The 13,607-nt window shown below is 47.7% G+C and overlaps 1 protein-coding gene across 3 annotated transcripts in view; it reads right to left on the reverse strand.

Moving 5' to 3' along the window:
• The window catches only part of MYRIP (myosin VIIA and Rab interacting protein), a 418,488-nt gene that overhangs the window by 79,904 nt on the left and 324,977 nt on the right, over positions 1 to 13,607 (reverse strand). For 2 of the 3 annotated variants that reach the window (XM_073901699.1, XM_073901706.1), the window contains exons 4-7: positions 11,019 to 11,155; positions 5,018 to 5,098; positions 1,268 to 1,395; positions 968 to 1,048 (exon numbers count right to left, since the gene is read on the reverse strand). In XM_073901699.1, coding sequence (XP_073757800.1) covers positions 968 to 1,048; positions 1,268 to 1,395; positions 5,018 to 5,098; positions 11,019 to 11,155 — 427 coding nt within the window. The remainder of the gene's footprint in view (positions 1 to 967; positions 1,049 to 1,267; positions 1,396 to 5,017; positions 5,099 to 11,018; positions 11,156 to 13,607) is intronic. The other variant, XM_025870798.2, reaches the window with a different exon arrangement.

Raw genomic sequence — 13,607 nt, forward strand, 5'->3', positions numbered from 1 at the left:
AGAGCTTTAAACTTTGGGAGTATCTTTGTTATGCTAATGAGAGGACTCAAAGCTGGACCCTCTCAGCTCCCTGCTCCACCTCTGGGGTGGGGGAGGGACGGCATGAACCTGGCTGGGGCAGACACCAATGTGCTTGGAGGGCCGTGGGCCGAGGTAGAGGGCACGGAGGTCTGCACGCCCCCTCCCCAGGCCTTGTCACCTGTGTTATCTCTTCATCTGGCTCTTCATTTGTATCCCTCATGATAAAACTGTCATTGGCAGTGTAGCACTTTGCTGAGTTTTGTGAGTTGTTTAAGCACATTATCCCACCTGAGGGCGGTCGTGGGAATCCCTGGATGGACAGCAGTGCAGTAACTTGGGGGTACCTGAGACTTGTCACTGGTATCTGCAGTGGGGGCACTCTGGTGGGGCTGAGCCCTTAACGTGTGAGGTCTGTGCTCACTCTGCGTAGGTACCGTCAGGACTGAACTGTAGGACACCCAGGTGGTGTCAGAGACTTGCCCGTGGCACACAGAAATCACCCTTGCTCACAACCAGAGAGTTCTGGGGCTGTTGGCTTCTCGACAGTAATGAACGGATATACCATGTAAGGGACAGTTTAGGGCATGGAGTGACGGCCAGGGCAGCAAGAGACTATTTGAGACGTGTGAGAAGAAGACACACGTATGCACACACACGCAAACACGCACAAGCAGGAAGGCCAGGAAACAGGAAGACAGTGAGTAGCCTGCTCCGTGCTGAGTTCCTGGCTCCCTACCCGCCAGCTCAATCCCTAAAGGCAACCATATTGGATCCTTCCACTCAGATTTTGCAGTGCATTGCAATCCCTCTGCGGTGGCACCCGGAGTACAAAAGGGAAAAGTGACGAGGCACAGAAAGGGTGCCCAAGACAACAACGGGGTCCACAGTTGCTCCTCAGCTGGCCCGGGATGGTGAACAGCATCGCGGGATGCCCGGGCCCACCTACCTTCTGCAGGATAGTTGTGGCCAGTTCCTCGGTCAGCTCCTCCTTGTGGTCCCGCAGATAGCTGGCCTCGTTCTGCTTGTCCTGCGGAGGGAGGGAAGAGAATGGCCGCAGGCTGTGGGTGGGTCGGGGGACTTGGCGATCACTTTCTTGGGAGTCCTGACCACAGATGCAGGGGGAGGGTGGGCCCTGCTCTAGACCAGGACAGCCCCCAGGAGGCTGGTCTTCCGACAATCTGTATTGTCTTCTGGCGGCCAGGACCTTGACCCACACCTCCCCGCAGCGGGGACAAGGGGGTCATACCAGACTGTCCCCATAAGCTTCGGCTTTGGAAATTGCCTCCTCGATGGCCTCTTCAGCCACCCGCAGGGCGACAGCCAATGTGTCCATCATGCTGTGTCCTAGACAGGAAACAGAACACAGACCACTTTCTGAAAGGGTAAAGACAAGTAAAATGACTGTTCCACTTTAGTTCTTCTGTGTAAGTCTTGCAAGGGCTGGGGCAAAGTTCCCAGTGCTCGGCATGGCGCACCAGCCCTTCTCCCCTGCCTCGCTGTCTCCCCCTCACCCCCAACCCCAGACACGAGAAATTGTGATTCTTTGAGAGCCACCGTCTCTCCCTTCATGGCTCCTGTATCTTGGCCTTCTTTCCTCTGGTCCCTGCTCTGTACCTGACCTGGGTCCTGGGGCCCCCAAGGCTTGGCCCAAGAGTTCTTTCTCTGAAAATCCGCCTCCGACCCCGCCTGTCCCCACCTTGGCTGGATGTCCATCCAAGGCTCTGGGGTTGCTTCCCACAGAGCCAGAAAGACCTCCTCCCAGCCAGGTCATCCTCAGAGAGCATGACTGGATCACACGCAGTCCCTCCGGACATGCAGCGTGGCTTATAGATAACTGCACTTCTAGAAGGGCTTTAGATAAAGAAATAACAGCTCTTCATCTACTTTCTTAAACGAAGGCTATGTGTTATTTTGTGCATTTCAGGTATCACTGTGAAGATAGGGATGAAAATTATTCAATGTTCGAAGGGCACTGGACTGTACACATGGTTTAATGCAAACATAAAACCCATGGAAGCAATGTTTAGACTCTAAGCCAATACTTTCAATAACAGCAACACTGGCCAACCTCACCGAGCTCGACTACCTCCTGGCCCCTGGCGGAGCGTCACATGCATGGCCACAGTTCATCCGGACCACAGTCCACTGAGTGGGTGCCATCTGACAGACAAGAGAACTGAAGCACAAAGAGGTCAAATAACTTGGCCGAGGTAACTCCGTGTGACAGGAGGAGAGATGAGGTTTGAGTCCAGGACTCTGTCTGCAAAAGCCCCTGATTTTAACCACAAAAGTGAGACAAATACAAGCTCACATGATTTAAAAAAATAATGCTATCGTATTTTTAGCAAGCATATTTTCTTTTTGCAAATGGCAACAGGTGGGAGGAAACGTCCCCACGTCAAAAGGACTTCTGCAGGTGACAAAATTCTTTTTGGAGTTGAGTACTTGCAGGAGTTCTGCTTCCCCAAAACCTCGATCTTTGCTTTTTACTTGAAAGTGAGAATTTTGATCACTCCTCCCTTCGTTTGCCCCAGAAGCCCAACTCACATCAGGCCCAGAAGTCCAGGACTGCAGGGGCCGCCCGCCTATGTCTCCTTTGCCCAGATTGCCACTCCCCGTTTCCATTTATACTCTCTTACTCAGACATTATTTAACACACGCAAACCTCCTGAAAGCTGCCTCAAATTCTCTGTAGAGCGAGACTAGTTGTAAATACATCAGTTCACTCATTAATCAATCCCTCAATTAAAAAAAACTTGATTCAAGCTTCTTAGGTTCCTCAAGACACAACTGTGGACAGAAAGTGGCATGTGGCAAACATAATAAAATCTCCAAAACCAACCCAGTGAAGCTCGAAGCGGTCCAGCAAGTTGACGGGTCGATCACAAGCTGGCTGTGATGATGGTCACGTCAGGGCTCTGCACACCACAGGGTGGCCGACTGAACACACAGTTTCCCCAGTCACACCAAGTGCTCCCTGGAGATAGACACTGTACCTCCCACGTCTCTTCTTCAAGATACCAACCAACATATTTTTCTCACAAGTCCTCGCTAGCTCTGTGAGGCCCCCAGTGACGCCCCGATGGAGAAGTCAAGTCCACGCTCTCCTGTGCTCCCCAGGCTATGGGGTGAGCAGGCACTTATGCTAAGAGGCTTGCAGGAGGGCCTGTGGTGGGGAGCGTTCCCCAGTGCCACAGATCCCTGGCCAGGAAGAGCCCACAGGCTCTGGATGCTACATTCATGACTTCTGGATGAGGGTGAAGTGGGGCACTGAAGATGTTTTGGCTGAAAGTGAAGGTTCAGGTCGGTGTCACAGAGGGAATGACTGGCAGGGGTGTGGAGGAAGGAGAAGAAGGTGAGGCAGAATGACTGAAGCTCAGAGGACCCGCAGACAATGGGATGGTCGGTTTTATGCATCATCCTGGCTCGGCTGTCGTACCCAGTGATTCGTGTTTACGAATCTAGGTGTTGTTATGAAAGTATTTTGTGGATATGGGTAACATCTACGATAGCTGACTTTAAGTAAAGGAGATTGCCTTGAGGTAATGTGGGTGGGCCTCAGCCACGCAGTTGAGAGAAAAGGCCTTATGAGCAAAAACTGAGGTTTCCCGGAAAAGAAAGCCTGTCTCAAGACTGAAACATTGGCTTCTGCCTGAATCTTCTGCCTGCTGACCTACCCTATAGACTTTGGGCTTGCCAGGCCTCACAATTATGGGAGCCACGTCCCTAAAATAAAATAAATTTCACACAAATAAATCTTGGCGCACGTGCGCGCGAGCGCGTGTGTATCCTATTGGTTCTGCTTCTCTGGAGAACTCTGGTAGATACGGATGGTCACTGAAGGTAATATTAATACAGGGGAATTGTGGGCAGGAGGCTCTCAGGTGACAGGGGTCAGAATAGAAAGGGAAGGAGAGAACTGGAGAAAGAGCTGAGAGGAGCTTGGGTGACTGGGTCGAAGTAGGGGAGGAGGGAGGCTGAGGGAAAGGGAAGTCTTGCCAGGGCACGTAGGTGGCTGAGGAGCTTGATTAGGATCTGCTGAGGTTAGGATCCCTTTAGGATCTACAGGGCTTGATGATCAAGCTTTAGAGATCTGAGTCTAGAACTCTAGGCTGAAATCAGTGCTGGGCATTTCAGCTTTAGCAGTGAATGGAGGTGCAGGGAGCCCACAGGAGTGTGTCGTACCGTGGGGAGAGGTTCTAGGTGGCAAGGATGAAAGAGCATGGGACCTTCATGCGAAGGGACCCAAAGGAGAGAACAGAGAGCATGCGGAGGAGCTGTAGGGACCCAGGAGCAGGTGACTCAGGAGGCTCTCAAGGTACAGCACTCCACCTGAAATGGTGGAGAAGGTTTTATTTGAAACCAGAAGTTTGTTTCGCTTTTAACTTCTACTCTGAGGGGACTATGATATTGGTATAAAGAAGTAGAAGTGAATCAGTACATGATACATTCTTTTTTTTTTTTTTTAGATTTTATTTATTTATTTGACAGAGAGAGAGACAGCGAGAGCGGGAACACAAGCAGGGGGAGTGGGAGAGGGAGAAGCAGGCTTCCCTCGGAGCAGAGAGCCCGATGCGGGGCTCGATCCCAGGACCCCGGGATCATGACCTGAGCCGAAGGCAGACGCTTCACGACTGAGCCACCCAGGTGCCCCGATGCATTCTTTATATGAATATTTTAATATGAACTACACAAGTGTATTCATTATCATATTCCAACTCCGGAAGATGGAGTTAGAACTGGAGGTCACCAGGTGATATAAAGTATCCAGGGGTTGGGTAGCAAATGCACTGCTCTCAGCCACACCTTGGCTATAATCACCAATTCCGACGATGGATTCACACAAGAAGCAATAACAAGAAGACCCCTGGAGACTCCCACCCAGTAACAAGTGGTTGTGTCTAGCGGTTACATTGCAACTGGGAGACCCCGAGTTTCTGAAGGTGTTTCTATTCCACCAACTTCCCATTAGCTGCAAACTCTTAAGCAAACTTACCTTCTGACTGTCTATAAAATGTTGAATCACTGCCCGAAATACTTCCTTCATTCTCCAGGTTTGCCTCGAAAAAGTTTCCTCCTAAAGGGAGGGAGGGAGTGAGAGAGAGATTGGGATTATCACAGGTCCCCAGTGAGCGCTGGTGCACGGTCACAGCCCTGGCAGACCACCACGACCCACTCTGATGAAGTCAGCTTTGCAGATATTTGAGAATCACTGGGTTCCACAATAATGTTTCAGCTTTTGATCAGTCACCTTTTTATTCTCACAGTGATTCCTGGTGTAACATTCCTGCCTCCCTCAACTTTCTTCCAATACCTTCTTTGGAGGCAATGTGGAGTCAAAGAGAGAAGAATGGATTGAAGCCGGAGAGATGCAAGGTCGTCACTTCCTGGACCTGTAAAGTACTAGCTGTGTGACCTGGAGCACGTTACTTAACCTCTCTGACACTTGGCTTCCTTACTAGAAAGAGAGAAAGAACAAGAGCTCGTGATGCTGTGGGTTTGGTCTTTAGTTGCAGTCTATGGCACTGACCCAAACAGTTGCCTTTAGCTATTGATTTAACTGTCACCATTCTCTTCCATAGAACGGAGTCCATGTGAAACAAGCCCAGAGTGAGACAAGGTCAATCCATGGCGTTTGATCTTTTAAGGCCCGCTGCCTCTCCTCTGGTCTTCTTTGAATCGAACGCACAACCCTAATCTTAATTCCAGCCTGGGAAGAGCGGTTGGCTAACCCCCTTTTAAAGCCCTTTTTCAAAGTTGGGGATTTTTTTTTATTATATTTTTTCACGTGTTCATTCATCAAATGAGATCTCTGCAGATGGGGATGATGGATTGTTTTAAAGTCACTGTATTGTATTCCCCGTACCCAAGATAGCACCGAGACAGCAGGTGGCTCAAGGAAAGTGTATTGAATTGGATGTTGATGGAAAACACTTTTTGAGAGACCCAAGAAAATAAATATGGGTCTATGTGCCTCAGCTCAAAAGGCGGCAAATGCCATCAGTGCTCTGTCAAACTAAGCGATAGGCCTTTAATACATCTAATACATCCTGTGCTTCCTTGGATGGGCTTCCTTGGACGGGAACCCCAGGGGTAACTGCTGTAGGTACTTGAGGCAGGTTTAGTAGATGGCTACCTTTATGAAATAGGCCATTGGTGGGTAGCCTATCACGGCAACTCAGTCTGGCCACATACCATGCTCTGTGTTTGTGTTTTTTTGACCAGGCTTTCACTTATTCTAGCTCTGTGACCCTGAGCCAGTGGCTTTGTCTTTCTGAGTCTCAGTTTCCTCACTAACTTTTTTTTAAATTTGATTTTATTATGTTATGTTAGTCACCATACAATACATCATTAGTTTTTGATGTGGTGATCCTCACTTATTTTATAAGGCTGTAAGGTAAGTCATCTCCGCAGGCCCCAAGCTATAGTTCCAAGTGCAAATATTTCCCTTTAGTGTGGCTACATCCAACATTCATTCATCCATCCAGCAAAGAGTCTATGAGCACCTACTAGGTGCCTGGCTCTGGGCTGGGTGTTAGGGTATACTGGTGACCAAAGCCAGAAATCCTCACTGCTCTGATTGGGTGCTTCATAGTACAGTGAACGTGTCTAGCAGGGATAGTGAGTAACCAGCCAGAGGGATGTGGGGAGGTGGGAAAGCATCTGGGGCAGAGCAGACAGCTTGCACAGGACAGGCTGTGAGGACAGCAGGGGCATCTGAGGACCTAAACAAGAGGCAGTGTGGCTGGGCTTGGAGATCCAGACCACGCAGGTCATGGTGACCATACCATGTTTTGATCTTTATTCCAACAGCCATGTAAAGCCAGTAAAGCTTCCATGGAGGTGATCTGGTCGGATTTGTGCTTCCAAAAGTGCACTCTGGCTGCTGTGGGGAAAACAGCTCAGTGAGGGGAGTGAGGAAGGGCAGGAAGCGGAAGCCCTGAGCGCAGCATGCTCTCTGGAGTGTGCCTGCCACCAACTGGGAGGAGCACCGAGGCAGGGCAGGAAGTGGGGGAATGTGCAGGAATGGTTTAGGAAACACAGAGACTCAGGCATGTTTACCAATCAATAGGAAGGAACCAGTTGAAAGAGAGGCTGGCTCAGCAAGAGGGAAGGGATGTGTGACCTTGAGACCTTCCTGGAAGGTGACAGGATCCAGTGCAGGGGTGCATACTGTCTGCCCTGTGAAGAACGAGGTGAGGTCCTCTGCAGAGAGAATGGGGGAGGGTGGAGGGGAGTATGAGGAGAGAGAAAATCTGCAAATGTCACTGGGAGACTGAGCTGCCCAGAGGACAAGCTCTGGTTCTGCATGATTTTAAATCTTCTGGGACACCACTTCTCCCTGTTTCCCTTGACATTCACAGGTGGGAGCTTCAGTGCTATTTAGGAATGGCACAAAGCGGTTGAACTGCTCTGGAAAGCATGACGTGGCAGTCAGATGACATCGTCATGTCTTTCATGAGCTGGAAGAACCTCTGATGTCACAGGGCTCAGCATTTTCAAAACCCATGTTTGTCAGTCAAATCCCAGATGAAAGATGCAAGAGCCCCTTTCAGGAATCATGTCAAAAATAGATACAGACTGTTCATGAATAAAAGCAGGGTTTATTTCTCCTATTTTATTTATTTAATACTAAATGAAAGCATATGCTATTTATCCAACTGCCTGGAGATTAAGTATATTAATAATGACCACTTTTATCTTTTTGTGTAGTGCTTCTTTCTAGGGTCTCTGTTAAAAATGTCATGCTGAGTCTACCGGAGGTACCATGTGAGCACGAGTTACCACTGGACACTTTATTTTTTAAAAATGTACTTATTTATCTGACTTTTCCACTGGAATATTGGCTCTCAGATGGCAGGGTCTTGCTTGTTTTATCAATCTTAAACCAGATGGGCACATAGTAGGTGTTCAATAAATGCTTACTGAATGTTTATTGAAGTAATGAATACATCTTAGATTTACCTGATGGAACTAATGGGTCTCCTTTCAGGCCTGGCCTATCCTGTCACCCAATATGGGGTGCAAGAAGAGTAAGCCTAGCTTGGGAGGGCCAGAAGGACAGATGGCAGTGCAGGGCATGCGCACGATGGCTGGCCCAGAAGATTCTGTGAACTCAATGAATTTTCAATGGACTGAGTGTGTTAAGGCAAACTACGCTGGTCCAGGGGGTGAAGATGTTTCATAGGTACAAGGGGTTCTACTTCAAGAGTTCGGGAGCAGAGCACGTGCCTTGCATGCTGTAGATGCTGTGTATTATGTTCTGACAACCCAAATTCTGCAAACAAGTACCCTTAGCCGGAGTTGAAGATAGAGGCATCTTATTCAGAATGCTACTGCACCAATTATGGTCAAGTGCTAGCTGGGGTTCTCCACCTTGGCTGTGCCTTAAAATAACCCACAGAAATACCTGTCCTGGGCCCGCCTCCACAGATTCAGAAGTAAGTGACTGAGCGTGGCAGGTGATCCCGGGCGCTGGGTTTTTTTTTAAAGCCCCCTAGATGTTTTGCAATGATGTGGATGGAACTAGAGGGTATTATGCTAAGTGAAATAAGTCAGTCAGAGAAAGACAATTATCATATGACCTCACTCTTATGTGAAATTTAAGAAACAAGGCAGAGGATCATAGGGGAAGAGAGGAAAAAAATGAAACAAGACAAAACCAGAGAGGGAGACAAACCGTAAGAGACTCTTAATCATAGGAAACAAACTGAGGATTGCTGGAGGGAAGCGGGGTGGGGGGATGGGGTAGCTGGGTGGTGGGCTTTGGGGAGGGAATGTGTTGTAATGAGCACGGTATTATAGAAGACTGATGAATCACAGAGCTGTATCCCTGAAACCAATAATACCTTGTATGTTAATTAATTGAATTTAAATAAAAAAAATGCAAAGTATATGACAACTTGTTTAAATAAAAAAATAAAGAAAAGGGAAGGATGGAGTAGAGCTAAATAGTTTCTATATATCACTGGAGTTAAATTACTAGAAAAAAATAAAGCCCCCTAGGTGATTCTGATGTACAGTCAGGATTGAGGATGGCAGGTGACAACGATTCGAGGGTGCTGGGTGACAGGTGCGAGCTAATGCTAAGGGCTCCCCAGTCATGTGACATAACCGGAAGGCCACTTATGCCCTGGGGGATTTGCCCATACTTACAGTGTAACTAAATTTTCTTAAATTCGTAAATTATTTTACGGTGTGTAAAATAAATCTCATTGTTTTATGACCATGGCTTAACAGGTTTGAATATTATTCCACAGACTGTTCCCTGTCCGCTTGTCTTCATTTTTATCAAAAGGAAATCTTAGTTTAAATGGATACTTAACCATATTAAAGCAATGGATTCTAATACTTCAGTGAAGGGTCTCAGTACCCAAAGAATGCTTTTAAGATCAAACTAGTGCCATACGGAGGACATAGGCTGTGCCAGGTGTGGAGCCACGCTTCGGGAACGCAGAGGGGACGGGGCTGCTGCTCTTGCAGCTTGTAAACCTTGTACACTGTCCCCCGAATGCAACGTGCTAAGAGCCGTACCAAGGCCCGGATGAAAGAAGTGTTGAATCACAATGGGCCAAGAGCCCAAATCTGCTTCTGTCGGGGCAGACAGTTATTCTCAATAAATGGTTTTCCTCGGGAAATGACACTTGAAAATTTCAAAGCCCTGAGCTGGCCCCCGTGGGGCTCCCGTCCGCCTGATCCACCTGTGGGGCCTGAGGGAGACAGGGGAGGAGATCAGGGTTGTGCTCTGCTCTGTAGGATTCCCGGCAGGTTTGCTTTTCCCTTCCTCTTGCATGAGGCGGTAGAGAACACCTGTGAGGTCTGAATTTGGTGACACGTAAGGGGGTACACGAAGCAGACCGGGGGCTCTACGCAAGAGGGAAGAAAGGATGGGGTACAAACAAGTGAGCCAATGATGTTCTGCAACTTTCCTGAGATAGTTCTTTGGGTTGAAAAACTACTGTTAACAGGATTACTTCTAAGCTTGCTTGCTTGCTTGCTTTCTTTCTTTTTGCCTCCATTCCTGGAGAAAAAAGTTTTTAGAGAAATCAGTAAAGAGAAGATAAAAATAATCTGTGGAAACCTTCAGCACTTCTCTCTTAGCTTAGGCTTCCTGAATAGTTTGAAAGATAGAGTCTAACCACCACCACAAAAGGCCCTAATGATTCTCTGTGTTTAATGCTTCCATCCTGTTTCTCCCGTCTCAGTGGCTGGCATATTTTTAGATAAGACACAGCCAAAGACTTTATTGAGAATACAACAATGTAAAATAACGACAGTGAAAAAGCTCCAAATGAGACGGATGAGATCTTTTTTCCTTCCCTCTTTCTTGTGGATAAAAAGCATTTACCTGTGTCAGCAAAGAGACGGAAAAAACCTGCCTTTTTTTAGAGGATAGGTTGTTCATATTCTGACAATGATTTCTTTCTACTGGCTAGTTTAATAGAACTAAAGAAGATAATTTCTTATTCTAATTACATTGGTTGTCTAAAGTGTGTGAAAACACCGAAGGCAGAATTCATCTTCCCGGCTTCTTGGGAGAGAAGCGCATACTTTCCTGACTCTCCCATTACATCAAGTCCTGGGCCGGGTGTGAGTAGAGTTTGGGACTAGGAGGGAAAGGGGGTGGAGGGCACACCCTCTGAGGGCAGGCCTAGTCTACGTGGTCAAACAGAGGACTTTCCAATGTTTTGATCCTTAGGGGGAGATGATCAAGAATCTTTGATTTCTAGGGGTCTACAATTAAAATGTCCACAATATGCAGAAATATGTTGGTCTTCTTAATGCACCCAACAGCCCAGTTGGGGATGTTGGAACTGGATGACTCAACAGAATCTTTGGTATTTGTCTTCCTATTTCTGCTCCTAATTGGAGCCAGGTATTTAAGCTACTTTCTGTTTCCCAGTTGAGGGCGCCCAGTATCTGGAGCCTCCCAGCCAGGGCTTTTTCTATCCCCCCAGCCCCACAAAGACTCCCAGAGCAGCGGGCCGCCAGCGTACCTAGAATATCGAAGCATGCCCCACTCTCCAGTCGGTGTTTCCTGTACAGGTTCTTCAAGACCTTGGCACTGCCAAAGCGTTTGAAGCGGCTCTTCACGTTACTGTAGAACCATTCCAGAGACTGGGTCCTCAGAAGCCTGAGGAAAACACATAGAGTTAGAAAACAAAATTAGAAATAAAAACTGGAATTATTAACTGGTGGATGGCAAAAGTTGCCACCATACTTTGTAACTCCTTCCATCAACATGTGGAGCTTCCTTCTCAGCTTCTTGAATCCGGGCTGGCGTGTGACTTGCTTGGACCACAGAGACCGGTGGGCCTGACGCCATGGGAATCTTGAATCTTGCAGCTCTTAGAAGTTCTGCACCTCATTACCACGTGATCAAGCCCAAGCTGGCTTGTGGGGTGCCGAGAGACACTTGGCTTAAGCACCCCTTTCACCTCAGCCAGTGACCAACCAACCCCACAAGAGGTGAGCGAGGGAAGAGGTGACAGGGATGAGGCGAGTGATAAGCAGCCAGGATGACAGCAGTGAGGACAAGGCCCAGGCCACCCGGACAAAGAGATATTCAGCAGGGATGTAGATTCAGAACATGACACTGACTCTGGTGCGGAGAACACAGGCCAGCCTGTGGCAGGGATAACGATTCAGAAAGTGGCAGGGAAGGGGGTGGCCAGCGGAGCCAGTCACAGTGCTGGTCCCATCCCCCACGGCAGCGAGCACTCAACCCAGGATGGGGGCAGTGACGCCACGGCTTCCAGTTACAGCAACAGTGACCCAGTCCCAGGGCCTTCGGGGCTGGCGCAGGCACGATTACCATGCACAGAAACGCACTTTTCCAATGGTCTATTTGTGAGCCCTTTGCTCTGTTCCTCCCCTCCTCCAAAACTTCACTGTTATTAAAGACAGTCTCTCTTTCTTTTTTCTTTTTAAAGATTTTATTTATTTATTCGATAGAGAGAGTAAGAGAGTACAAGCAAGGAGTAGTAGTAGAGGGAGAGAGAGAAGCAGGCTTCCCGCTGAGCAGGGAGCCCGACGTGGGGCTTGATCCCAAGACCCCGAGATCATGACCTGAGCTGAAGGCAGACACTTAACCATCTGAGCCACCCAGGCGCCCCAAGACAGTCTTTCTTTCAACAAACAAACACATTGCCTGCCAATAACTGGGGATGTGCGAGTGGCCGGAAGTAAGACCAGCAGAAGCATGCACCTGAGTCCATCCAAAGAGCAAGCAGATGAGCGCTTGCCATTTGAAGCCACTAACGCATACACCTGCTTAATAGCAGGCTCTGTATTTGATACTCGTACTGCATTAACAACACCTCTTAAAACAACAACAAAAAAACACCTCTGATTCAGCTTGGGGATGTATAAAGCACGAGAGACACGGACTCTAGGACAAGATTCTCCAGCCACTTATTCATTGAGCTGGAAGCACTGAGGGAAAGCAATTTCTTGCTCAGTGCTGGGATGGTCAAGACAGAATACTGCCAGGATGCTTCTCTTTTTAGCTCGATTAGCTAAAATCCCATTTTAAGAATAGCTCTTGTTACTTTTATTGTGAATGTGATAATGCATTCTCATTTTAGAGAATTCAGAAAAGTAAAATGAACACAAAGGCCTCTCCCTGCGCAGATGCCAGTGACATGTGAGAAGAAAGCCAAAGGGAAAAGTCTACACAAATGAAGAATGGGGGTGAGAGCAGAACCAGAGATTTTGACATATTTCTGGAAAATTGGAAGTGGGTGATCGCATGGATCAGAGAGAATGCTGTCCTCTAGATAGGCACTGGAGCTGGGCCTCTCAGACTGAGAGAGAGGTCTAATTTGCAGCTGGGTGGTACCAAGAGCAGGACTGGTTGTGACACAGAATTCAGAAAGCTGATTTAATGGTTGTGTAGGCAATGGGGAGACCTCTTGGTCCCTATCCCAATTCCCAATCAATTGGACAACTGGCCCAGGGATGCTTTGTCCTTAGGTCAAAAAACAGAAAACAGTCCTCTAATAAAATTGAACAACCTACTTGGAGAAGACTGGGACTTGAATACAGGGGTTATACCTGCAGTGAAACCTTCCTTCTGCAGCCCTGGGGGAGCCCCCACTCACCTGCCCACCAGATCCTATTCATCGACCCTAGGGCCAGGCCTGCCAGGTGCCTACCTGGTTAATAAACTTGGAGTTGTCAGTCAGCACACTCACCCCCTTTCACAGGAGAGGTCTACTGGGAATACTAACCTACCCATGTGAGTCACTTTTATTAACCAGCCAAGTCCTTTGTTTAAAAAATAGATAACCGGGATATTTGAAACAATCCAATGGCATGGGAAAGAAGGACCCAGATAAACTAAGAGCAAACTTTTAAAAAGGGAAATGAAGGTAATCTAGGGTAATAAAAATAACTTTAAAAATTCTAATAAATAACAGTGATTTGAAAAGACATTGCATCCCATCCACACAACACTAGGTGATGTGAAAAGTAAGTAATCAGAAGACAATGGTTTCTGGGATGCAGAACATATGATTGGTGAAAGAAATGTCATAGGAGGTCTAAAAGTTAAAATCAATATAAATTTTCCAGAATGCAGAGGA

Source organism: Callorhinus ursinus, unplaced genomic scaffold (genome assembly GCF_003265705.2).
Source record: "Callorhinus ursinus isolate GAN/ISIS: 27379988/994484 unplaced genomic scaffold, GSC_fseal_2.0 scaffold1, whole genome shotgun sequence".
NCBI lineage: Eukaryota > Metazoa > Chordata > Mammalia > Carnivora > Otariidae > Callorhinus > Callorhinus ursinus.